The sequence below is a fragment of the Fusarium oxysporum genome, chromosome VIII (genome assembly GCF_013085055.1).
Source record: "Fusarium oxysporum Fo47 chromosome VIII, complete sequence".
Classification (NCBI taxonomy): domain Eukaryota; kingdom Fungi; phylum Ascomycota; class Sordariomycetes; order Hypocreales; family Nectriaceae; genus Fusarium; species Fusarium oxysporum.
In genome coordinates, this window is record NC_072847.1 from 1943712 (window position 1) to 1969362 (window position 25651).

General features: G+C 49.6%; 7 protein-coding genes across 7 annotated transcripts; 5 read left to right on the plus strand and 2 right to left on the minus strand.

The window, feature by feature from the left end:
* Positions 1-26: 26 nt before the first annotated feature.
* On the minus strand, positions 27-1233 carry FOBCDRAFT_48263 (mitotic checkpoint regulator, MAD2B-interacting-domain-containing protein). Its single transcript, XM_054706514.2, has one exon. It carries the CDS (start codon positions 1184-1186, stop codon positions 47-49), a length of 1140 nt encoding a protein of 379 aa, XP_054562489.1. The 5' UTR covers positions 1187-1233; the 3' UTR covers positions 27-46.
* A 174-nt stretch (positions 1234-1407) lies between these two features.
* Positions 1408-4353, plus strand: FOBCDRAFT_297195 (stress-activated map kinase interacting protein 1-domain-containing protein). The gene is made up of 3 exons (XM_031188395.3): positions 1408-1600; positions 1660-3997; positions 4055-4353. Exons 1-3 carry the CDS (start codon positions 1578-1580, stop codon positions 4160-4162), a joined length of 2469 nt encoding a protein of 822 aa, XP_031035660.2. The 5' UTR covers positions 1408-1577; the 3' UTR covers positions 4163-4353.
* A 2808-nt stretch (positions 4354-7161) lies between these two features.
* FOBCDRAFT_229551 (uncharacterized protein) lies at positions 7162-8307 on the plus strand. The gene is made up of 2 exons (XM_031188392.3): positions 7162-7413; positions 7468-8307. The coding sequence occupies exons 1-2, from the start codon at positions 7363-7365 to the stop codon at positions 8005-8007; spliced, it is 591 nt and encodes a 196-aa protein (XP_031035657.1). The 5' UTR covers positions 7162-7362; the 3' UTR covers positions 8008-8307.
* A 1372-nt stretch (positions 8308-9679) lies between these two features.
* FOBCDRAFT_229552 (uncharacterized protein) lies at positions 9680-10970 on the minus strand. Its single transcript, XM_031188390.3, has one exon. It carries the CDS (start codon positions 10891-10893, stop codon positions 9841-9843), a length of 1053 nt encoding a protein of 350 aa, XP_031035655.3. The 5' UTR covers positions 10894-10970; the 3' UTR covers positions 9680-9840.
* A 1222-nt stretch (positions 10971-12192) lies between these two features.
* FOBCDRAFT_141433 (Zinc/iron permease) lies at positions 12193-13691 on the plus strand (the record flags this gene model as incomplete). Its single annotated transcript, XM_031188384.2, has 4 exons — positions 12193-12225; positions 12281-12297; positions 12359-13456; positions 13505-13691. 4 exons carry the CDS (start codon positions 12193-12195, stop codon positions 13689-13691), a joined length of 1335 nt encoding a protein of 444 aa, XP_031035649.2.
* A 3275-nt stretch (positions 13692-16966) lies between these two features.
* On the plus strand, positions 16967-21715 carry FOBCDRAFT_242690 (dehydrogenase E1 component-domain-containing protein; the record flags this gene model as incomplete). Its single annotated transcript, XM_031188379.3, has 10 exons — positions 16967-17434; positions 17496-18103; positions 18153-18515; positions 18563-18911; positions 18963-19176; positions 19644-19725; positions 20130-20400; positions 20513-20646; positions 20702-21156; positions 21207-21715. The coding sequence occupies 10 exons, from the start codon at positions 16967-16969 to the stop codon at positions 21713-21715; spliced, it is 3453 nt and encodes a 1150-aa protein (XP_031035644.3).
* Positions 21716-22147: 432 nt separating this feature from the next.
* Positions 22148-25587, plus strand: FOBCDRAFT_229563 (uncharacterized protein). The gene is made up of 5 exons (XM_059609808.1): positions 22148-22366; positions 22462-22595; positions 22645-23788; positions 23836-24604; positions 24658-25587. The coding sequence occupies exons 1-5, from the start codon at positions 22200-22202 to the stop codon at positions 25192-25194; spliced, it is 2751 nt and encodes a 916-aa protein (XP_059465618.1). The 5' UTR covers positions 22148-22199; the 3' UTR covers positions 25195-25587.
* Positions 25588-25651: the final 64 nt, after the last annotated feature.

Here is a 25651-nt window from a genome sequence, read left to right on the forward strand (position 1 = left end):
TACCATTCTTGAATATATTGAATAAACTTGGGTATCATTATCATCACTACCATCCGTACTTGCTCCCTGCCTCCTTTCGGTTATTCTTCCCCTTGGCAAAACTATCCTCAAGAGCTTCACGCTGGCTCTGCGCATTCTGTACCAACTGGCGCAAGCTGTGCTTTCCACCTCCTTGGATCGCGCGCACAGGGTTGTGAGTCTGTTCCTCTCCTGCGGCCCTAATCTCTTCGTTGTGTCTATATTCCTTATCCATATTAAAATTGATAACTTTCTTAGCTGCTTGGTTGCCCAGGCCATTGCGGCCAAAGAGCTCTCTTCGTTGAGCGGCGGTAAGGTTTAGGTCCTCGACTACTGTATCAAGGGACTCAGAGCCTAGTAATGTTGTTGCGGATGGACCTGCTTGCGCATGGCTGGCATAGTCGCCATATGCGCCCTCATCATAGGCCAATGAGCTTTCTGCTGTCGCAAACATTGGTTCGTACGTGCCTGAAGAACTATTTTCTACAGGTTCAGAAGGCTCTTCTGTGTGCATAGAGAACAGCGACACCTTCTTGGGAACGGCTGGCGTTGCCTCAGCCGGTTTTAACTGAGCCTGTTCATGTGTGGGAGTCGGCGCTGGTTTTGCCAACCCTGAGTTCAGTTTCTTCTTCTTCTGGGGGTTCCTTGCCACAGACAGAGGCTTGAACATCAATGGCTTGCCCACCAACTTAACCTCGTCTGCTGGTTTTTGTCCTTCAGGTATATGTGGTTGCGCGACAGCCTTTGGCGTCGGTAGGCTCATGCCGTCTGCATTGTCATTTGAATTGTTCAGGTCGCCTCCTGTTTCTCTACTAAATCCTGGAGCTGCGCTAGTCTTGAACTGAAAGGTTGGTCTCGCTGTCGAACTGCTCGATGCCACGGGCTTGGGCTTGTTCGCGTTCTTGGGCGCTGGTAGAAACGAGTTGAAACCGGAGAATCTACCACCACCGGCAGTTTTGGTCCGTTTTGCTGGAGGCTCTTCGGCTTGCGGTTTATCGTTGACGAGCTGAGGGAGGCTGACAACGATTTTGCCAGGGTTGGACCTATCGACAACCTTTTGGAAAGGCTTCTTGGAAGATGCAGATGATTTAGGGGCTGGTTTGACAGGAGCTTGAACTTCGGCTTCGGAGCCTGAGCCGTCTGAGTCGGAATAGTCCACAAGGCCCATGGTGGTCGATTATTCGATTAGTTAGTTGATGTAATAGTGAAAGTACGAAAGAATCGCGAAGCTGAACATCGCGACATGAAGTTGAAAGGTTCCACTTCTAACATGACTGTGCCGCAATGCAGCCACATCTTAACGAGGCTGTGCTCCACACTCAAAGGGTAAGGTGAGTTCAGTTGAATGATAAGGTGCCTAGATTACCCCACGGCTCAACCCGTGCTTGTCTCATTGACTAGGTAGCAGTTACAGCGATGATACAGTCCCTGCTTTAGATTCTCGATTTCTTGACAATTCACGGCTTGGGGCAGGGTTAAACATGTTGAAGCAGTTACTCGGCTCTCGGGAAATTCTTGACCTCACAGGGTGAAGCGATCACGCATAATTAGTCGCGACTATGTCCGTCATACAACTTGAAGAGTGCGATCATGTCTTCGGTAATGGCTTTGCACAGATTCATAGGCTGACGTCCCGTCCAGACTCGTCTCCTACCAGCTTCGCACAAGCTACCTCGATGAAATTGCAGACGGTGTTGGAGAGCGACTCCTAAACGTCAACGATGGCTTCATAAATTCGGCTCCTTTTAAAGCCGCTGGCTGGCGACCGAATTCGTCCCACCACAAGCGGACACATTCACCTCCGATCCCTACTGCGATTGCCTCCGAGTACTTCCAAGCACCAAAGCAGGCTGGCCTCACACTCGAAGATGGGGAAGAAGATGGCGGTATGCTCACTGCGGGCGGTTCGGATACTATGGGTCCAGGAATGGCTACCAGGCGGCGCAGGCGTCGCGAGCAGATGGAAGAAGAGGACAGTAGTGACTTGAGCGATGAGAGCGACGACGATACGGATCAACGGGCTGCGCAACAGATCAAGTTTGCAAAGATGCCGGTCAGACACAGAGCGGGCTCGTCACCACTACAGAACACGAATTTGAGGCAAGTCGGGGCTGTCTCGCCAAGGGCGCCTCGCCGAGGCTCACAGTCAGCTTTGGTAACAGTGCAGGAGAGGCCCCGGAGAGACACAGTCACCAGCAGTGAGATATCATCCGAAAACGAGACCGATATTCCGACAGTCCAGAGGCATCGAGAAGCTGCTCGCGCTGCGGCAAGGGCTGCGAAGTTACAGGCTAGAATTCTAGAGGAGCCCTCGCCCGGTATTCAACGAGCGGACACATCTCTCTTGCCAGAGGAGGAGGAAGATTCCGATGAGGCTTCCGACTTGTCTGATAACTACGCCGAGAGTATAGACTCGGCATCGATTCTTGATGGCGTTGAAAACGCTATCAATGCTTCTCCCACCCGCCAGGTTGTGGGAACACCGCCCAAGAACTTTGTACGCCAGTCTACCATTCGCAAATCCAAACCGCCGACGCACCCCATTGTCCTCGGAGCGTTACCACCTCCCAGGCCGATGAGCATGATCAGACCTTTGAGCGTCGCCCAACCCAAGAGTTTGCTATCGGCCGCCCTAAAAGCCAAGGATAAGAAATCGTCTATTCCCTTCCAGAAGTTCGCCCATTTCAGTGGGCAGGGTACGCAAGGTTCTATTGCTGTGCGTATATATGCACCTTTCTCAAAAACACCCAGCAAGCCATTCCAGGTGCTTATCCGCCCACGTGTTCACGACGGACAAGGTGCCGAGCGGGTGGTGACGGTTGCGGACCTCATCGGCTTGAGTTTATACCGATACAATGAGGAGAAACTCGAACCTCCGTTGCCCAAGGGCAAGCTCAATATTAACTGGTGGACTCTACGTATGGTGGAAGAAGGTGGCGAAGTTGACGACGATTTCCCCCCCTTTGAAAGAACGAAACCGTTGACATCTTTTACTACGGTTAACAATGCTGCTGCGCGCGGTGGAGGCCGCATGCGATCTAATTCAACTGCTTACGACGACTTTGCGTTGGCAGAAGCTTCAGAGGAGGAGTACCTTGAGAATAAGTCACTCACACCACAAGAAGACGAAGAGGAAGAGCCAGCAACATCACAGGATAGCGGCGGGGGGGTTCCTCTCACTCCTACGGAGCCAGATGCGGACGCGACTCCTCGAGGAACTCCAGGGCCGGCTGTCAACCCGTTCCTAGCGGAGCGTCCGCGGCAAAATCCTATCGTCACAACGACATATCGGTCGAACGCTCCTCCAGCAGACATACCCCAGGCGCCTGCTGCAGCTCCCAATACATCCCGAGGGCAGCAAAAGCTGCTTCGGATTCATATCATGTCATCAGATGTCGCACCAGGTCAAATGGTGACACTAGATGTGATGACTGATACTTACTTGGCTGAGGTGCTGGACATGGTATGCCGAAAGAGACAGTTAGACAAGGCCAACCATGTTCTTAAGCTTCCTGGATCAGGAGCGGTAGTCATGCTGGACCGGCCAGTTTCGTCCATTGGGAATGTCTCAGACTTGGAATTGTACAGGCGACGATTTGCAACAGATGGTCCGTTGACGATTACCGGCTCGCCGGGCAGCTCGTCCCCGAAGATGCTGCCACTGGCCGACCAGGCCATGCAGAAACGCAGCAAGAAGTCTCAAACACCAATGGTTGGAAGTCACCCATTGGCGCGAGAATCGCTGAAGCAAGATGAGCTCAGCAACGCCAGCTACAAGAAGTACACTGTCTGGCGCAAGCAGCCCATGCGCATCGTCGGTATGAGCGAACGCATTCTAGTAATCGACGGCGAGTACATTCATATCATGCCAGCGTCTGGCGGTAAGGCGTTGCATGACGGTTCAGGCAAGACAACAACGGTGCACTTTAGTAACGTGGTTGGGTGCAAAGTCCTCCGGAAACATCCCACGAATGTCAAGGTGAGAGTTTGCTGTTCCTTTGATATTGGTTTACCATTCTAACAATGCCGCAAATAGCTTGTTGTGTATAAAGCAACCGAGAGCAAACGATATGACTTTGAGGCCCGTAGTGCATTGGAAGCGGCTGAGATAGTGGAGGAGCTTAAGAAGGGCATGCCTAAATGAGTGGGATCACAAATCTGAATGCTTTTAGGGGTTAGCAAACCGTTGACACACTCTCCAGATTTCAGACTAAGCACTGAAGACACGAAGACCATGGCGCAAGCAATCCACCGGAATTCCTCGTTGTTTCCACACCACTTGTATGTCACTCTGTATATTAGCAAATGGACTTGAGCTTGCCTCTTTCGCTTGTCGGCAGAACCTCAATCTCAATGGCAAACGAAACGACCCATTTCGTTTAACCCATGCCATACTTGGACGGACACTGAGCCATACTTTGATCAGTCCACGCGTGCGTTCATTGCATTGAATCTCGATGAGGAGCGGTGTCGGCTACAGCGTCAGAAGCGAGGCTGAAAAGGCTGCTTGAATTATTGACAGACCATGCTCGGTATAGTCTTGGCTAACATTGGCCAAGACTGTCGAGCAAGGCAGTGGAATGTCGAAATGGCGATCCAAGATGCCAAGCCGGGGTTATGGCAACAGGATACACATCATGGAGCACTGAAGATGAGGAGAGATGGAGTTGATGTGGAGACTTCGAGGGGCGTGTGTGGCGTTGAGCCAAGCCGGCCGCGACAGGGGAAGCTCTCGGATTGGATCAGGCCAGTAAAGAAGAGTGTTGGAGGTATCCGTATGTGCAAACTCCGTACATGTTGCGTGGTAACAAACAGTCTCCGAGCCTCATGACTGTGCATGTTGCTTGAATCAGAACCGATGCTGCCCTAATCGGCACGCAGAACAGATCATTTCTGCAATGATACACCATACACTGATTCAAACCCTTGCATCAATTGCTGATTGCTTGGTCTTTGTGCGATATGACACCAAAATCAGGCGCTGTAGGCTAAACAACTGGTGGCTCTTCTGGCTTGGTGTCGCGTGCGAGTGTATGTTATGTAACTATCGCTGCTCAATTCTGTGATATTGTCAGCAACTAAGGAGAAGATCAAGACAGCCAAGGGCTCCCTTGTCTGATTCTCCCCAGGTCGGGTGTTTCCACTGTCGTATCGGGGACTGGCAATCAGTCGACCCTCTGCACTCCTTCAGACTCCTTTGGGCTTCTCGAACAAACATTAGTGGTTAGCAGACTTCTTAAAGTCTCAAGTCCTCCTGACTTCCGCGGTTCAGCTATTGAAGAGGCTGGGACAACTACTGAAGCAAAGAAATCAGGAACGCAAGGTTTCTCTCCAGGAAATGGTTCGAGGTTTGATTGGATATCTTGGACCTTGTTTCAGAGAAGTAAGCTTCCTTTAACGCCATGCAGAGTTGCAGGGTGTCGCGTGTGTGCGTGTTGCATCGATACCAGCAAAGTACAGTATGCATTCGTATACAGTGCAGTCTTTTAGGTAATTCCATAATTTCGATTGTGTTTGAACCCAATGTCTACAGGGCCAAAGTCCTTCTGACGAAGGATCATTATCACGGGAACAGTTATAAGGTCCCAAAGTTCCAAGCTGGTTCACCAATGAGAAGGCCTTGTTAGTGGCCCATGGCCCCATGCAGACTGCCGTAGGGCTCGTGTTGGCCCTGATTCAACTGTAACGAAAAGAGCAGCCAGCAAACAAAGTGTGGAGCTTCCATCCCAAAAGGCCCACCGTGACGCAAATAATCACCTAAAATTGCGCGATAGAGGATCCATTAGCATTGGCATTGGGGAAGGCGAAGACAATGGAGGATTAAGTGCAGGATCATGAGAAAAGGGAGAAGGCGATGCCGGCGCTTTCATCTTTTTAGACACCAAGCAAACACCCTTTGAAGTAAGTCTGTATGCTAAAATAGTCTTCTCAGTTCCTCCCTGCTTCCTTGGTTTCGTCGCAGCTACAGAATGTTGTCTTAGGTGGGCGTGGCTGTGGTAGAGCCGATGCTGTGGCGAGCGTGGCTGACGTATCCGCAACTCAATTCAGTCCCACTTCTCTCTTTAGTCTATAACGTCAGAACAAGTTTATCCTCAAACTTCACGGGATTCGGCTTCATCAACTAGAGCTGGCTTTAACAGTTTTCTTGCTTTCGACCAAGGCGCCCCCGGATGCATGTTTAAAGCGTGCAGACCTCTAACGCTATGAACACGCCTGCTACAGCATATGCGCGAGATCGTGATGAGAGATGATGGAGGATTTGCAGTCACTGGGTACTCAACTACAGGGTACACCTGGTAGCCAAGAAATGCCCGTCCGAGGCAGCTGTTGCCTCCCATTTCTTGGTTCTTCATTTCAATATCCATCGCTGCTCATTTTCCGGTTTTTCTGATACAACTCGGAGAACGGCACTGAAACCCTGGTCGCGGAATATTATGCAGGTACTCGTGAGCTTGAATGTCAAAAGTCGGTCGTTTCGGTAAATCATTTATGCATTTGCCTCAAGATTCGAATGGATCGGGTAGCTGTCCAGGCTACAGTCATTGACCTGGTTCCTGCGCCCCTTTCAACATTACCACATACTTAGGCCATTGTACCTAATACCTGAAACCCCAAGACATGCCGCGTGAGCTTGAGGCTCAGCTCTGCACAAACGGTGTTTGCCAAAGAATGGGTCGGCCTCCGTTTGAGAACTTGCTGTATTATTCCCGGCGGTCTCGTGTAGGGCTAGCTGAGACGTGGGATGCTGTACTTCCCTCGCCTTGCATGACGTAAGCTAGGGGGCAGCTGAGGCCACTACATCTGGAAGCTCTGAATGCCGTATTCACAAAGCGCCCCAGAAAACAGCTCGGACTGGGCGATATCTACACTAGGTGCACAGTGTATGACATATGGCACTGGTACAGAGGCAGCAGTAGCTTGACTGACATCAATCTGAAGCACGAATATTTGGGTACAGGTCCGTTTCTGGTCCGTTAACTGCGCTGTTGGCTGTATCGATCGATGACCTAACTACGAATAGACGTGCCTCCACCATTCTCCAAGCATACGAATCGCCAAGGCCCGGAGCTAGGGCGGACAGTCCGGGGTGAAGGGGGTGTGCGAATAGAAGTCATCGTCAAAGGCCCCAGTGCAATGCAGTCAGCCAAGATGGACGGCATAGCATGGCATGGTTCGTTTCTAACTGTCTCGGTCTGTGTCCATAAAACGTCTTGACTTCCAGGCTTTCTATTCTTTCTCTCCTCCTCTCTCATTCATCGCTGCCAACCAATTCGAGATCAGACTCTCTGTCACCAAACAATAAGCACTTCTCAGTCCAATCTTCCCACCAACAACACCAACATCATGAAGTACTCTGCTGTCACTCTTCTCGCTGCCCTGGCTGCCTACTCTCAGGTACGATGCTCTGTTCCCTAAGGTTCGCAGACTTGTCTTGCTAACATAATACAGGCCCAGTCCATCTCCATCCCTGGCGGTGACGAGGTCTCTTCTATCATTGGCGACGTTTCCTCCCGAATTGATGATGCCTCCTCTATCATTGAGGACGTCTCTACCCGCGTCGGTGATGAGGTCTCTTCTCGCCTCGGCGATATCTCTTCTCGCATCAGCACCGCCACTGAGACTGGTGCTTCTACAACCGTGACTGATGCTTCCACCGCCACCGAATCCGCAGAGACCGAGACCGAGACCGGATCAAACACTGTCGACACCAGTGCTCTCGCCAGCGTGACCAGCGCTCTTGCCAGTGCCTCCAGCGCCATCGAGGATGAGATTGCTTCTCTCAGCTCTGATCTCGCCACTGCTACTGGTACTGCCAGCGAGGCTATTGAGTCCAAGATCGCTGAGGCCACCTCCAGGGCCGGTGCTATCGAGAGCAGTGCTGGTGCTGCCGCCAGCAGTGCCACTGGCGACAACGCTGGTGCCATGCCCACTGCTGCCGTCGCTATGGGTGCTCTTATGGGTGGTGCTGCTCTCTTTGCCAACATGTAGATTGGCATTTACGGAAGACAACAGTAATAATGAAATAAACGGTCAAATCTTCACGCGCCATCATTTTAACCAACATGGAGCTCTTGTGTATATCCAATTCTGATGAAGCAAGGATATGACAGGGTTCGGGATCTTAATTAACTAGCGTTGCACATCTACCGTTAGTGTGATGAAAAGGGGAATCTGGAATTGAGGGATGCCAATGTCTGGTGCAGCCTTTGTAACGGTGACTTTGTCAATAGCATTACTTACATGAAACGTTCTCGACCTTGGATATTAAAATAAAGATGTTTCGTATTATATTTAGCCCAAACGATGAATTTCTGTGCTTTATGCTCTTTTGTGCTCTCAATTGCGTGAGTAATGCAATGCTATTGCCTGCTCTTCTCTGTGATATGTTGCGGTCTCAGATTTTCCCTTCAGCTTAATCAACTCTCATTGACCCCCTCGATAAGTGGCATGAGATGTGCATAACGGTTTCGCCCCATGATTTATGGTATCGTGAGCTACTGTCGCGGCTAACTTCTACTTGTATCATATAAGCTAAAACTGAACGTCTGGTTACTGATATTGGACATTCCACTTCGTCTTTCAATCACTCTAGCTTGAGGTTGTTCTTCAAGTCAATGACTTGCAGTGAAACCATCACACCTTGACGGCACAACTACAAACCCAGCGGGAAGAATTTCTAGGAAGTCGCCTTTCTTGTCGATAGTGATCTTCTGGACTCAAGTGGCGGGAATAAGGAGGTGCTGTGAGATGCGCATTCCAGTCATGATAATGCAATTCTTTCTCATCTCTGGTGGCTAAGAGAAAGGAAAGTTCACTCTTTCATGCTTATATCAGTATGATTCTATGGTCACTTCCTTGATTTCAACCTCCCCTGAGCTTCACCGGTTACCAATGTAGTAGTCCAACTCAGTACAGAGCGCCAGGACAGGTACCTGCAAGACAACTAATAAGCTCCTGTTTTCGGCGGAAGAAAGGTAAAATGAAACTCTACGTGGACGTCTTCATACTTACTATGCACTCTTTGGGAATGAGTATGTCAGGCCTGCCAGCCTCTGCGAGCTCGAGAAGAACCATAGGCTCCGCCGTATTCAAATACAATTATAAGAACTTGGCTCGCAAGGTCTATTTGAACCTTCAGAACAGCTACACGATTTATTTTTTCTTTGCTCTCAACTATTTACTCGGTATGGAGCTCAAATCAGAGAGGAAACACACTAAGAACGCAACCCTGTCAATGTCAGCCGTTTGCGATTCTTGACTCAGCTAATGAACAGGAGCTGAGGAAAGGAACAACATTTCAAGCTTATTTCAGTGCTTTTCATCTCTCATGTTATTCCGATATGAATCTTGGCCAGTGTAGTGGCTTGAGCAAGACTTGAATAAGACTGCTATGAATAGTGGCTGTTCCCTAAGAGGGCTTTGAAATCCTTCGAGCCTAAGTTACTTCAAGCGTATGAATAAATGATTATCCCAGTACCGTGCTGAAATATGCATCTGAGCCCCATCTGTATCTAATTACATTATTTCCTTTAGTACTTCCCTAACTTGTCTGTACCAGGTGCTTGGTATGATGGTCATGTCAAGGATAGTGACGGGGCGGAATCGGGAAATGGAACCAAAAACTGGCTATCTGTGTTCCAAAGGATGCATGGCTATCCTATCCCATTAAATTAGTAGGTATATGCATTGAGCACAGTCCGCATTTGATTGTTTATCTCATACAAGCTTACCAAGCCATGCAACTCTGATCCGGGAGAATCCTCACAGTCAAATCTACTGGCTGTAGCATAACCATGTATTATATACTATATAGGAATATCATCATGTCTTGGGCCTACTCTCCGTCCATAACTTATCGATAATCTGGAAGACGGCCGTCACGCCCTTCATGGTCTCTTCATCCACCTGTCCACCCAGCTTTTGCTGGATCTTGTCTGGATGCCATCGCACACGCTCATCCCTGAGCTTAGCCACAAACGATTTTTCTCCTATCTCTTGTGGATTCAGTCCATTGACAAAGAACTCGCGCACAGTTGGCTCATCCACGTCTTCTATGCGACCGCCTTCAACCGGCCATGCAATTTCCGTAGGTGTGCCCTCCCAGTTTATCCAAGCTTTCGTGTAGTCTTCCCATCGTTGTTCCCAACGTCGACGTTCTCTGCGCTCCTCTCCACGACGGATACTATATTCCATGTCCTCTTGGAGTTTCTGCGCGCGACGATCCTCGCTGGCTTTGCGCTTCTTCGCCTCTTCACGGCGAGCACGCTCCTCAAGCAAGCCAGCATTTGTCTTTTCCCACATTTTCTGACGTACATAGGAAGCGTACTCTTCATCTGTCATTTGTTCTAGGTGACCTGTAGGCCCTACGCGCTCGTTGGGGTAGACGTGGACGGGTTGGCCATATACACTTTCCCAGTATGCAGCGCCCTCATCATCGGCCATGGCGTCGAATAGAGATTCACGAAATGCTGCGTCGGGATCTAGAGGCTCTGGCTCATGAGGGTTTTTTGGTGTGGGAGAGCGATGTCGCCGACGGTGTCGGTGTCGACGGTGACGGACAGGTGAACGCCCATGACTGTCATCATCATCATAATCTCGATGCCTATGTCTGTCTCGCGATCTTCGACGAGATCTATGGTGATCCTTCAGCCGGATGCGTGAGCGCCTCGGCGCTGTGGTGTCCCCTTCGTCATCTTTATCGTTGCGCTGGGCGTCGGTGTGCTCTGATGTCGCATCGAGCGACGGCTCTCTCTTGACGTCAACTGGTGATCGCGATTCGGGAGATCGACTCCTCCTTCGGCTTTTGGGCTTGTCAGGGTTGATAGAGGAAAGGATATGGCGTCTACGAGGCGACTTCTCGGTTTCGCCCATCATTTGAGGGCCGTGTAGTTCGAAGGCATTGAGTAAGTGACGCTCTTGGCTTTGCGAGTCTGAGAATTTGTAGTTGTAAGTTAAACTTTCGATGTGGGGATTAGTTGTTGCTGGTGCACAGACCTTACTTTATATTCATACCATGATTATCCATCGACTTGAATGATGATGAACCCAACAAATAGGTATGCACTGAAAAGAAAGTATAGGCTCTAATAAAATTCAATGGGTATGGGGAGCCCTTGTGGTGCATGTTGTTTTAGTGATTGCAGGTCTGGTTGTGTGTCAGAGAATTGTATTAACTTTTGTGACAGTCAGACTGGGTTACATGATCAGAACTTGAGATGTACACAAGGTTATTCATTTCACCCAAACAGACGAATCCTTCAGGGAGCACTATCGCGATACCCAACCGACTATCATACAAGTTCAACAATACTTAAAAGGTGCTATGACTTGAGACAGTACTGGAATACAATGTCTGGTCTTCCAGTACAGGGTAAGCAGATTTAGCGTGTTGATCAAGAAAGGCTAGCATCCACAGCCAGTTATTCGCTATGAGACAGTACTGGGTTTCTAGTATCTACTCCAGTTTTGGTGCGGTAAGATAGAAAAAACGATAATTACTGAAGGGTACGGAGGTACTAGTCGTGGAATTATACCTTGATAGTCCAGCCACTACAGAACATTGACCATTACGATAAGGAGGCAACTTGGAGTGAAACATGGGCCGCGGACCACTACCTATTATTCGCATTCACTTCAAGTCGAAAGTTCTACACACCAAGATCCCCATGCTAGAAAACAACGTTGCCCTCTGAGGGAAGTGATACTGATCTCTTATCTCACATCGTTAATCAGTTATAGTCGACGCTATTCCAAAAAGTATCCCTTCCCCTGAATTCATTGTCTCCATGGGTTGGCCCCTAGGGGGGATTTTAAGGGTCTAGATGCCCCGCAGCGGCCAATCGACAGCTAGCAAACCGTCGCAGGGCTGGTATTGATCCAATCCATTTCAAACAGTGTCCAGGCTGACTGACTCTGATGAGCGAGGCCAGATAAATTTGTTCGACACCCAATACCAACGCCAACCTCTTTCTTGTCCGCCCTTGCGTCTTGTCTGCCGTCGATACTGCGCTTCAGTCCCTCGATAAGCGCATATCCAGATCGTTACACTTGACGACAATCAGTGAAGACCACAACATGCGTGGATAGTCTTTACAGCGGCACCTCTTTTCCTTCTGTTCTGGCATCAGTCTTTTGCGCATAACCACCCAAGAGTCAATTGACATCGCATCAACCATGGGAGGGGTACTATTACTTCTAGGCCTATGCGTAAGTGAACCTCGCCCATTCGCCGATAAACCATTGAGACTGACATTTAATCAAGCTAATCATGGCTTTGGCGTATGTGTGACCTCGACCATAGACTCATGCCCTTCCCGTCAATTGCTAACATGCCCAACAGCTCATTCCTCGCCGGAGCGCTGCCCCTTTCAATGTCGCTTTCGCAATCACAACTTCGATTACTCTCGAGCGTCGGTGTTGGAATATTGGTCGGGACTTCACTTATAGTCATTATCCCCGAAGGAATCGAAGCTGCAACCGCGCCTGCGGAGGCTGCTCACATGCATCGAGTTCGAAGCCTGGTGCGCCGAACCCCTTGGAGCCATGCCGTACTCACACGTGGACTCCCTGAGTCAATTGTCACAATAAGCACCGGCTCAATCGAGAAACGAAATGACGAGTTGGATACCGAAGCGCTTGTCCGTCGCATTATAAATGCAGCAGCGGGGAATGGTCGAGTCAAGCGCGCCGATATTGAGACCGCCGTTGAAGCGACAGGTGATGATACTCCAGCCACCCCAGGAGCCGGCGATACCACAAAGGATAGCACTACCGACAATAAGGGATCGGAAACGGCGGAGAGTGGAAAGGATGGCCAACAGAGCCATGACGGGGACCATGAAGCGGAGCATGAGAAAGAGGAAGCGCATGAGCACGAGCACGAACATGCCGTTCCCACATTCGAAATTGGCTTCTCGTTGACTCTGGGTTTTCTGTTAATGTTCCTGATTGATCGACTTCCGCGCCATGCGACAGAGAGTCTTCATTCTGCACCCCAGACCCGCCATATCAGCCTCGACAACCTCAACGGTGATTCCGCCTCGGTTGACGAAGAGGCGGATGGGTTCCTGGGATCCCTGACACCTACTCCGCGACGAGCGCGCAGCCTGGCAACGACCACTGGACTGGTTATCCACGCCGCCGCCGACGGAATTGCAATGGGTGCCTCGTCGACCACTTCAGATATGAAGCTTGGCTTCATTATCTTTGCGGCCATTATGATTCACAAGGCTCCTGCCGCCTTTGGCCTTACTTCACTTCTCCTCAAGCAGGGTCTATCGAAGCGAGCTGCTCGAGGACATCTTATTGTATTCAGTTTGGCCGCACCCTTTGGTGCGTTGACAACATGGACATTGATCACTCTGTTAGGTGGTGGTAAGGTTGAGAGTGATCACTGGTGGACCGGCATGCTACTCCTCTTCTCTGGTGGCACGTTTTTGTAAGTTGAGCATGTCTTTCTTGACATTCGTCACTGACATCTCGATAGATATGTTGCTATGCATGCGATGCAAGAGGATACTACCCCCCATACTCATGACCACGGCATCAACGGCTATGCAGACAGTAGTGCCGCAGCCCAGCGGAAACTAAAGGGACCGCAGATGCGCGATACATTGGCCACCATGGGTGGTATGCTGGTGCCACTTCTTACACAGTTTGGCCACCACCACTAAGTCGCAAGCACTTCATTCGTCTTGTATTCCCCTGCTGCGCATATTGAGATTTTGGGACGGTATGTGGTGGAATATAACAGCCATAGACAGAGTTTGGGATGACATGGCGCTTTCAAGATTTCTTTCTGTTTCGGAGCCGGCGAGCTCACTTTCGCTGCGTGGGAAGGGACCAGAATAGACTCATGAGCGATTTTCACGGCGACAAAAGCCGGGATGGTGGAAAGGAATTTATAGGGACAGCATGGGACATTTACGGTCCCTTGGGTTGCAATAGCCGCACAAATAGTACTCTTGAGATATGTTGCAGGCGTTCTTGACTGCGGCTGCACAGCATCGCTATCACATACCTCAAGGCCAAATTCTCTATACAGGACTGTATCTTTGTGTCACTTGATCACTGCAAGCAACTCCGGATATATCAGATCGCATCTGGTTTCAACGTAACCCAGCCGCAGCCAAAAGGAGATATGCCAATGGTGGTTTTGGTTGTGGATTCATCTGGTTCAACCTAGGTTTCAAAGAGGAGCTTTATAGAACCAACTGAGCTCTAGGCAGGGATACAAGGACAAAGCCGCTTCACACATAGTCACAGAAGCAACAAAATGGCCTGATGTTTTTGTTTGAATGATACGTAGAGCATTCCAAAGTGAAAATGGACAGGGGATGCTGAGATAGTTTATTAGTTACTGTGGAGGGTGGGTTTAATTCTCCGCGTTTGTAGATTGGACGATCCGATAACTTTGGGAATTCAATAAACGTTGTCTTGGTAGGGTGTAAGACACGAGAGAATTCACATAAGATAAAGAGATTGACGGCCGTTTAGGACAACTTGACTAATAAGACGTTGAAACAAGTTAACAGTGCTTAGGGAAAAGCCAAGATTGGTGTTCGGTCAAGTCCGCTCACACTTTTCTTCACAGCCTCTACGAAAATAGTAAGGGGCTCAGTTCATTCAGCTTCAAGGCCAGGGTCTTGCAGTGCTTGCTAGTCTCGTTACAGGATTGATATGTAGCTTTTCCAAGGCATTATGCGTCGTTAGTGTGGTACTACTAAAAGTTAAATCTCCAGGGCGGATCAAGGAAGAAAAAAGGTTGGTCGTTTACGCCATTGGCGCTTCTGGTGAATGTTCCGAGGTCTTCTTTTCTTCGATGTACCAAGGTATCCTCTCTGTATTGACAACCGACAGCGTCAGAGAGCGAGAATTTACAGCATCGTGGCTTGCGCCAGAAGTTTGGATGTTGGCGTTTGGTAAATGTTCATCCATGTGATATTTCTTACCAGTCCTTGCAATAGATCATAGAGCCAACAATATGTTATGATATGTGGTGTAGATAAAATCAAGGTAACATGAACCCTCGTATATCAATGATCCTCAAACTCCCTGCACCTGATCGTCCAAGAAGCCTTAAAGAGGGGTTCGTCAACACACTCGACACGGCATCCAATCCCATCTTGTCGAGAGCCGCCTGAAATGTCACATCTTATCACATGGCTATACTCGAAGGGGGAAGCGTAGCGATGTCTTGCAGGAGTTTGCAGTGCGGAGTCCCCCATCTTTGCTCCGAAGATATGTACATACTATGGTACAGCACAATCGTAGCTGATCCTCACATGTCATGAACAAGACACAGCTGCAGATAGCTTGTGTGAAGATCGACGTAATATCAGAGGCTGAGGGTCGGTGAAACCGTCATGATCAATGCTGCAAAAAGTCAACAGCCACGAACTGCACCTGAGAATGGCGCACGGCTTCAACCACCTACACTATGCAGGAACCAACAGAGGTATCCAATCCCTTCGTTGGGTACAATCTGATCTGGTGAACGGTGGAGATGATCAATTCGATCCAAGGTAGGATTCATTTATTCAGGGTCGACGGAGGCAGGGCCAGGGAACTACTGTAAAAAAACGACCAGACTAGGATCTGTTTCACTGTTTGAAACAGGTTTGGCATCTCATGTTTCAAAATCAATTTCTCGATGAATTGAGTTGAAGCGTTTGCGGGTTGAAAACAAGATTAAAGAATGTACTTTATTAATGAAGCGAGATTTTTTCCAATGGCGGGAATGTGATTGGAACGTCCCTGCATTGAATGAGCTGAAGGAAGAAAAAGCAATGAACAGAGCGGGCTTGAAGTGCTAGGTTGGTTCCTGCGCTTCTCTCCTTACCTACCTCAGTCTATTCCATCCACTTCTAGGTACGGAGTATACCTTACTTCCGTTTGATATTAGATGGATGCTGCTTGTACTGTAAAACCCTTCGACGACACCAGAAAAAGGAACGAAATTTGATCAAGTTCCGTTTTCGTTCACGGACCGTCTTGGGCTTCAAAACTGCTTCGTCCTACCGTAGTTCTTTCTCTCAATCGATCGTCCCTTATTCAGCCAATTTTCCCTTCCTTTGTCTCGCCTCCACTGCTGCATCTGCTGCATCTGGTCATCAGATTGATTCACTTCCTCGACGCCTCAGAATCGAGTCGGTCATCTCGTCTTGCCTTACAAAGACGGACAAACCCATTATACATATCATCCCATATCCTCGGTAAGACAATCTCGCACTTTCATTGTGCGCAAACCTTTTCTCGACACAAACTTCCATACCCGGCTTTGCCAGCTCAACTCAGGAGATATCCTTGTGCCGGTCACGGCGACAGCCGACATAGTCATTGTCAAAAACAACACCCAAACGGAAAGGCAAAGGCAAGAGAACCGCTACAACAAGGCCCTGAACTGTACTGCAACCAATGCCGTTTAGCGCCTCTACGATCCCGCCATCGTCCTTGGCCTGCACCCGACCCACGCGCCAGGTCATCAGCCAGTCCCAGGCTCATTCTGCGAGCCAAGATTGCCATCCCAGAACAAACACAGGTGTTCCCGTCCCTGGACGTGTACCGCCTGTCCGTCGGCTCTCTCCACTATCTCTAGTGACTATCGCCATTCACCGTTGGTTTCTGCTTTCTGCATCCTTTCCCTTTTTCAATATCTGCACCTAATTCTGTTCGAAGCCAACACAACATTCTTATACCGAGCTTTTGCGCGATTATAAGCGATTCGCTCTATTCTACATGTGCTGACATCCTCCTCGAATTGTTGGCAGAGGCCTCGTACGGCTTGCTTTTTGTTTCCCCACCCACGATCCATCGTCGGCCTCCCCTCGATATCAGCCGTTGTCGTTCAAGTAATCCACCTCCATCAAGTTGTTGATCCTCCTCACAAACCGTTTCAAAGTCTGTATTCCAACCCACACCAACATCTTGGAGGGCGACGACCCGGGTCATGGCCGGTTACCAACGACCCATGAGTTTTTCAGAAAGACGAGGAAGCGCCCTCAGTGACGACTTGACCCTCGGCACATCGACGAACCCCATGGTTAACCACCGCTTGGAAAAGCTGCCTCAGCAGCAACGGCACTTGCGTGGACCTCCTACTCCCAGCATGTCTACACCCGCCGCGGACTTTGATCAACAGCTCACTGGCTCACCTCCACCGCCTCCCACACCCGCTGCGTCTCCGGGACCATCGCATTTCCAACCAGATTGGAGTGATGCGGCTGATGATGAAGACTTCTTTCTTGCCAAAGTCCGGCAACACTTCAAAAACTGTTCCGGTCCTCAGAGGACTCGAGTCCTCGCCGATCTGCTGAACCTCTGTACCAGCCAGCAATTGAGTTTCGTTCATCAATTTGTCAGCCCTTTGTTGAAAAAGGACCCCTTTACAAGTCTGCCAGATGAACTGTGTCTTCGGGTAAGGAACATCCTTATATCATTGCTTTCCCTAGATCCGGTGGGCTTACTCACATGTGTAGATATTATCTTTCATCGATGACCCAAAAGTTTTAGCACGAGCCTCGCAAGTTTCCAAACGATGGCGAGATCTCCTTAGCGACGACATGACATGGAAGAATCTTTGTGTCAAACACGACTACGGCCGCCGACTATCAGAGGTCTACACACACGCACCTAATTTCTCATCGAGACCATCAGTACAGGCTCTGCATGGACTCGATGCCGACATGACCAGCAGCAGCAGTTTCCCAGGCGCGCGCCCTTATTCTTACACCTCAGGGACCCGATCTTTCGAGGGCTCGAATACCTCTGGTCGACCCAGGTTACGGACTTACAAGTCTCACTTCAAGCAGAGATATCTAGTTGAAGCTGCTTGGCGATCTGGCGGTACTAGCACAACGCGGAATATTACCCAAGAGGGGGGCGTCGTTACAAGCCTGCATCTGACACCCAAGTACATCATTGTGGCACTTGATAATGCCAAGATTCATGTGTTCGATACTGAGGGAGACTCGCAACGCACCCTGCAGGGACATGTTATGGGTGTCTGGGCCATGGTTCCCTGGGATGATACCCTGGTCAGTGGAGGCTGTGATCGCGACGTGAGAGTATGGAACCTCAAGACTGGGTAAGTTGAGAGTCATAATCAGTCTCGATCATTTGCTGACAGGATATAGTGCCTGTTTACACACCTTGCGAGGTCACACATCGACAGTTAGGTGCCTGAAAATGGCAGATGCAAATACGGCGATTTCTGGATCCCGGGATACCACCCTAAGAATCTGGGATATCCGAACCGGCCTTTGCAAAAATGTTCTTGTTGGTCATCAGTCCAGTGTTCGGTGTCTCGAGATCAAGGGCGACATTGTCGTATCCGGTAGCTACGATACTTTTGCTCGAGTCTGGAGCATTTCCGAGGGCCGTTGTCTTCAAACGTTACAGGGCCATTTTAGTCAAATTTATGCCATTGCGTTTGATGGTAAGCGAGTCGTGACGGGCAGTCTGGATACCAACGTGAGAATTTGGGATCCGAGTTCTGGGTATGTGTCTCTTCAAACTACAGATAATAGCTACTAACAGTTCGAAGTGAGTGCCTGGCTATTCTCCAGGGTCACACGTCTCTTGTTGGACAGCTTCAGATGCGCGGTGACACCTTAGTTACTGGTGGATCAGATGGATCGGTTAGAGTTTGGTCATTGAAAGAAATGTGTCCGATCCATCGTCTTGCAGCTCACGACAACAGTGTCACCAGTCTGCAATTTGATGATACTCGAGTCGTGAGTGGCGGCAGTGATGGTCGAGTTAAGATCTGGGACCTCAAAACTGGACATCTCGTTCGTGAACTCATCGCGCAAGGTGAAGCTGTCTGGCGTGTTGCCTTTGAAGATGAGAAGTGTGTTGCTTTGGCCTTGAGACACGGCCGTACAGTCATGGAGGTAAGCCGATATTGGACGAGGGCTATCCACGCTCAAGACTGACTTTGATAGGTGTGGTCGTTCTCACCACCCGAAGATATGCTCTATGACCGCCCACTCTCGCTTCAACAGCGGGTACTGGAGGATGACCCGAATCGCCCATTGAGCGCCATGGCTATCGACTATCGCACTTCGCAACAGACTTTGGCCAGTTCTAGCCGAGACGCTTCAACCCAGGATGTCGAAATGAACGACGCTGGCCCTTCAACTGCCCCATTGCAGGGCGGTACGTTCTTTCATGACGACTGAGCTGGGAGTTCGGTGATCTCAACGATGGCCCTGCGTCAACCATCGTGATATGACATCGGCGAGCACCAGCATTTCAAGCGTACCCGATTTTGTGGATTCAACATTTAGTATCGAAGACGGATCCGGTCATCCGCACTGCATTGCACTATATTCTTTCTTCGAATTGTTGTAGAGGCGCCAAGGGTTTTTGAAAGCATGTTTTGGGCGTTGCTGCATCACCACCAGTTCACAAAATATGTTAGTTATGGATGGATGATCATGCGAATTTGCATGGGAGTATGACAGCATGAATCAAGGGGTTATGGGAAACTGGAGCCACGGGAATGGAATACGGAGTTGCATCTGAAGGCGGCTCGGACTATACCAGAAGCCAATGTCAGCGTCCTGGTCTTTGACATTGATCGTTATCTTTATCATAATACCACATCGGCGGCGTGTGTATAGAACGATTAGAAATTAGCCCAGTAATGTTGGGTTCCACCAATAAGACTTGCCAATTCTTTGCCTTTTTATTTTGGAGCCAAGTGTGAGTTATAAACTGCCATCATGGGCCATGTTTTCGTTCCTGGGTGGTAAAATCGTTGAGTCCGAATATTTCCAGGGACTGAGAGTACCTTAGTAAGGGACTTCCGACCTCCACCAGCAAAACTTATTGTCGTGGCTCGGAGGTAGAAGGGATGGTGTGGATAGAGCCCCACATCGGCGAGAATTATACCGACGAAGTGGTGTGTCACTTGGACGGTCTTGTATGGAGCAGAAAGATGGTCAAGAGGTGGTCTTTGATAATCGGAAGACGTCTAGGGGATTTTTAGCAGAACTTATCAATATAAACATTTCCTCGGAGAAGATTATCTCCTCAATTGGACTGTCTGGAGGTATTCAAAGAGAACGCAAGCATGTACACATCACGTGATCGCTAAGCCTATTCAGGACTAGACCCACCAACAATTGGAGGCCAAGCTCAACGCTCTGCCGCTCAACAGCGACTTTTTCTGAGCTCCATCCAGCCAAGTCGCAGTTATCAACTCGACAACGTCCTGATCCCTCAGTTCAATTCTCCATATCCACGATGTTGTCTCGAGCTCTCCGTCTCCCCAGGGCTGTGCCTATGCGCACCAAGCTCGCCGCTCCCACTTACACTGCCATTCGCTCTGTCACCACCGATGCTGCTTCGGCGTCCCTGAGCCACTCAGTCCCCAAGGTGAGAAAATGCGCACTTTCCATCCCGCAAGGGTCCTTCGGAATACCCTCGCCCGACACTTCGCCCTCCGCAAAGCGCCTACGAACCATCACTGACTCTTCGACTGCTACAGTCCGATGACGAGCCTTTCTCTGTTAACCTCAGCGATGAGAGCTTCGAGACCTACGAGCTGGACCCCCCTCCTTACACCCTGGAGGTGACCAAGAAGGAGCTGAAGGATATGTACCGCGAGATGGTCATCACCCGGTATGCAATACCATTTCCCACGACCTCAACACGACATTTACTGATAATCCCGCAGACAGATGGAGATGGCGGCCGATCGTCTGTACAAGGAGAAGAAGATTCGTGGTTTCTGCCACTTGTCTACCGGACAGGAGGCTGTTGCCGTTGGCATTGAGCATGCCATCACCAAGGAGGACGATATTATCACCGCTTACCGATGCCACGGCTACGCCCTGATGCGTGGTGCTACCGTTCGATCCATCATTGGTGAGCTGCTTGGCCGACGTGAGGGTATCTCCTACGGAAAGGGTGGTTCCATGCACATGTTCGCCAAGAGCTTCTACGGCGGTAACGGTATCGTCGGTGCTCAGGTTCCCGTTGGCGCTGGCCTTGCCTTTGCTCACAAGTACAATGGCAACAAGAACGCTTCCATCATCCTCTACGGTGATGGTGCTAGCAACCAGGGCCAGGTCTTTGAGGCTTTCAATATGGCCAAGCTCTGGAACCTCCCTGCCCTCTTTGGCTGCGAGAGTAAGTCAATATTATAAGAACGAGCCAGAGCACTACTGACAACTCCGCAGACAACAAGTACGGTATGGGTACCGCTGCTGCTCGTTCTTCCGCTTTGACCGACTACTACAAGCGTGGTCAGTACATCCCCGGTCTGAAGGTCAACGGTATGGATGTCCTTGCCGTCAAGGCCGCCGTCAAGTACGGCAAGGAGTGGACTGCAGCCGACAAGGGACCTCTCGTCCTCGAGTACGTCACCTATCGATATGGCGGTCACTCCATGTCTGATCCCGGTACCACCTACCGAACCCGTGAGGAGATTCAGCGCATGCGATCCACCAACGATCCTATTGCTGGACTCAAGCAGAAGATCCTGGACTGGGAGATCACAAGTGAGGAGGAGCTCAAGAAGATTGACAAGGAGGCTCGTGCCCACGTCAACGAGGAGGTTGCTGCTGCTGAGGCCATGGCCGCGCCTGAGCCCAAGCCTGAGATTCTGTTTGAGGATATCTACGTTCGGGGATCCGAGCCCGAGTACATCCGTGGCCGTATTCCCGAGGAGAACCACTACTTCCAGTAGAGGGATTGAGCGCGAGGCCGTACCACCATAATGATTTGAGCACTTGTTGCTTGCTGTAATATACATCCATGATCTATCTAGAAAGAGGCCTGGCATGGTCCGAAAATGGAGAAGGGCGAGGACCCAGGATTGCTTTTTTCGTGTTACTCATGGATGTCTCTTTGTCCTACTGTGGTTTTATATCAATGGCTTTCTCAAAGTTAGAATCAATAACGAAAGAAATCACCCAATATCATGATATTTGGCGAGCCATCTCGGCCTATCTCCCCCGAGACAACAAGAGCTTGCAGGGGCCCCTCTAACAATTAATTAACGCGCGCTAATAAATTTGATCGACGCCTTACCTAACATGGGAATAGCCCGGTGCACGTCCTGCCTTACTAGGCAACCGAATCACGTGGAGCAGGCATCTCGCGCGTTCTGGTCGCACCTGCCTTCGCGAATGGCAGCTAATTAACGCGATAGGTTGCCTAGCGGGCGCGTCATGCTACTCAGTGTCAGGTCAACTCGCGGGCTCACAATTGCCCCTCTCTTTCTACAAAACACTTCCAGATTAATATCACGACCTGTAAATTGTTGTTCTTTGTGTTCGTTGCGTTTGTTTTCGACAAGAATTCCAGGCATCATGGCACCAAAACAGGCGACTCTCGGGTATGTCAAGTCCGGACAGAGCACAATCGGGTATATGGAGGGACAACTAAAAGTTAAAGATTCGATCACTGACCAAGGCCAATTGGTAACTACAGGAAGTTCTTTGGGGCAAAAGGTGCGCCTCCTCAACAGACAAAGCTCTCCTTCAGCAGCAAACCCAAAAAAGAAGAAGCGAAGCACGAAGAGGAGGCTAACATGAATACCAAATCGGGCTCAGATTCTGAGAAAGGTATTTTGCTACTTCGATGAAATCCTACGATATTCTAAATATGGATCAGAAACAAAGAAGCGAGCAAGATCAGAAGACAAGACCAAGCCCGAGCTGACGCCCATTAAGAAAGAGGAAGTCGATGACGAGAGCGATGGACCTGTCACCAAGCGAGCACGACGAAGTCGAAAGCGAGTCGAGGAAGAAGATGACGATGAGATGATTGAAGAAACTGTGAAGAAAGAGAAACATGCATCCCCCAACAAGTCAAAGGTCGCGAGTACACCCCCAAAGGTCAAGTCGCCCAAGAGGTCAAAGGCAACCCCTAAAGCCAAGGCGGCCAAAGAACCTACTCCCGAGGAGAACGACGAGTCTGCCAAAGAAGAAGCATCGACAGCTTCAGCTTCAGAAGCCGAGCTTGACGACGAGGCAGATGTCGAAGATAAGCCTGAAGTTGCTGCCAAGGCTCGCGAGAAGGTCCAGACAAAGTTCAAGTCCAAGACGAAAGACCCCTATCCTGACTGGAAGCCCGGCACCCCTATTCCGTATGCGGCCCTGTGTACAACGTTCTCTCTTGTGGAAATGACCACCAAAAGATTGATTATTATGGAGCATTGCTCTCTGTTCCTTCGCCAAGTCATGCGCCTGACCCCTGAGGATCTATTACCTACAGTCTTATTAATGATCAACAAATTGGCTCCTGACTACGCTGGTATCGAGCTTGGTATTGGCGAGTCGTTAATCATGAAGGCTATCGGCGAGACGACCGGACGAAGCCTCCAGGTGATTAAGGCTGATCAGAAAGAAATTGGTGATCTTGGATTGGTGGCTGTAAAGAGTCGATCAACCCAGCGCACTATGTTCAAGCCCAAGGCTTTGACTATCAGGGGTGTGCATCAAGGCCTAATGAACATTGCTACTGTCACTGGTAACGGTGCTCAGGGGCGCAAGGTGGATGGTATCAAGAAGCTTCTTGCTGCAGCTGATGCCAACTCCACTGGCAAAGTCGACATCACCAAGGACAAGGGAGGACCGAGTGAAGCCAAGTTCATCATTCGATTCCTGGAAGGAAAGCTGAGACTTGGTTTGGCTGAGAGAACCGTTCTTGTTTCTTTGGCGCAAGCTATTGTTGCCCACGAGGCAGATGCCAAGGGTAAGGTCCCTAGCACCTCAGATCTTGAGAAGGGTGAATCAATTCTCAAGACGGTCTATAGGTAAGCCACGTGAACCACTGTCGCTGACCCATACTTACAAAACACAGCGAACTTCCGAGCTATGACGTGATTATTCCTGCAATGCTAGAACATGGGATCATGAAGCTTCGGGAAAATTGCAAGCTCCGACCCGGTGTACCTTTGAAGCCCATGCTGGCCAAGCCAACCAAGGCCATTACTGAAGTACTCGATCGCTTTGAGGGACAAACCTTCACCTGTGAGTATAAGTATGATGGCGAAAGAGCACAAATCCATTATGTGGCAAAAGATGCGCCTCAAGAACTAAACGAAGCGAGTCAAGGCGCCGCTAAGGAGGCCGCTGCTGGTGTTGCTAGCATCTTCTCCAGAAACTCCGAAGATCTCTCCAGGAAGTATCCCGATATTCTTGCCAAACTCCATACCTGGGTCAAGCCGGACACCAAGAGCTTTGTCCTGGATTGTGAGACAGTGGCCTGGGATGTCGATGAGAAGAAAGTGTTGCCCTTCCAGCAACTCATGACACGCAAGAAGAAGGACGTCAAGGTTGAGGATGTCAAGGTCAAGGTTTGCGTATTTGCATTTGATCTGTTGTACCTCAATGGAGAAGCCGTTGTCGAGAAGGCACTGCGTGAACGACGTGAGCTTCTCGAAACCGCGTTTAATCCCGTGGAAGGCGAGTTTTCCTTCGCTACCCACATGAACGGCCAGGAACTGGATGAGATCCAGGTTTTCCTTGACGAAAGTGTCAAGGCATCATGCGAGGGTCTGATGGTAAAAATGCTGGATGGGACTGAGAGTGGATATGAGCCCAGTAAGCGAAGTCGTAACTGGCTCAAGGTAAGAATTCGAAACTGCATTACTAGAATCTGTTTGACTGACTGCTATCATAGATCAAGAAGGATTACCTCTCAGGCGTCGGTGATTCCCTGGATCTTGTGGTTTTGGGCGCATACTACGGCAAAGGCAAGCGTACATCTGTTTACGGTGCATTCCTTCTGGCCTGTTACAACCCTAACTCAGAGACATACGAAACTGTTTGCAATATTGGAACCGGCTTCTCAGAACAGGTCTTGGAGGATCTCCACACCCAACTCTCTGAGATTACCATTGATAGGCCTAAGCCTTTTTACTCACACTCTTCTGGTGGTCAACACCAACCTGATGTCTGGTTTGAGCCTCGGTATGTCTGGGAAGTCAAGACAGCCGATTTGACCCTCAGTCCACGTTACAAAGCCGGTGCTAAGGAAGGTGTCGACCCGTCAGGAAACAAGGGCATCAGTCTTCGATTCCCTCGCTTCATCCGTGTGCGAGATGATAAGAAAGCTGATGCTGCCACGACAAGTCGCCAGGTTGCTGAAATGTATCGCAAACAGGAGAGCGTGACAAAGAACAAGGGCCCCTCTGTTGATGATGACTTTGAGTATTAGAATTAGTGTTGGTCTCTTGGGCTTTCTCAGAGGAGAAGTTTATGCATCGGCTGGTATGTTGCTGCTCCGGCGTTGGTTTCATTCTATATCAGGATTTCAATCAAGCATGGGAGTTGCACGCTGAAAGAAAAACTAGGGGCTATTTTGACCCGACCATTACTTCATGATGATTTAAGCGATTTTATGATAAATGCTCAGATCTGATTCTACCATGTTTGTTTCCTGGCGTGCGGTTTTTGGTTGCAAATACGGGAATACTGGCGGGCTGAATCGATGTCTGTCATGCTTTAGGGAAAGAGAAAAACATCCAACACTAAGCTTAGATATAAGTAATGTAAAGATTTACTAAGCCTATATTAACTATAGCTAACTATTCTTGTTATTTAGAATATAGTCCTTTTTCTTGCCTCCCCTTGGCATATAATATTCCAAGAAATAGGCAAATTTTGTGACAAAA

Bases quoted from the DNA above. Each gene is read 5' to 3' on its own strand.
- FOBCDRAFT_297195 (XM_031188395.3), top strand. From the start codon at position 1,578: ATGTCCGTCATACAACTTGAAGA. The intron at 1,601-1,659 runs GTGCGATCATGT...CGTCCCGTCCAG, and splicing joins TCCGTCATACAACTTGAAGA to ACTCGTCTCCTACCAGCTTC. The intron at 3,998-4,054 runs GTGAGAGTTTGC...TGCCGCAAATAG, and splicing joins AACATCCCACGAATGTCAAG to CTTGTTGTGTATAAAGCAAC.
- FOBCDRAFT_229563 (XM_059609808.1), top strand. From the start codon at position 22,200: ATGCTACTCAGTGTCAGGTCAACTCGCGGGCTCACAATTGCCCCTCTC. The intron at 22,596-22,644 runs GTATTTTGCTAC...AATATGGATCAG, and splicing joins GGGCTCAGATTCTGAGAAAG to AAACAAAGAAGCGAGCAAGA. The intron at 23,789-23,835 runs GTAAGCCACGTG...TACAAAACACAG, and splicing joins ATTCTCAAGACGGTCTATAG to CGAACTTCCGAGCTATGACG.
- FOBCDRAFT_48263 (XM_054706514.2), bottom strand. From the start codon at position 1,186: ATGGGCCTTGTGGACTATTCCGACTCAGACGGCTCAGGCTCCGAAGCC.
- FOBCDRAFT_229552 (XM_031188390.3), bottom strand. From the start codon at position 10,893: ATGATGGGCGAAACCGAGAAGTCGCCTCGTAGACGCCATATCCTTTCC.
- FOBCDRAFT_229551 (XM_031188392.3), top strand. From the start codon at position 7,363: ATGAAGTACTCTGCTGTCACTCTTCTCGCTGCCCTGGCTGCCTACTCT. The intron at 7,414-7,467 runs GTACGATGCTCT...AACATAATACAG, and splicing joins CCCTGGCTGCCTACTCTCAG to GCCCAGTCCATCTCCATCCC.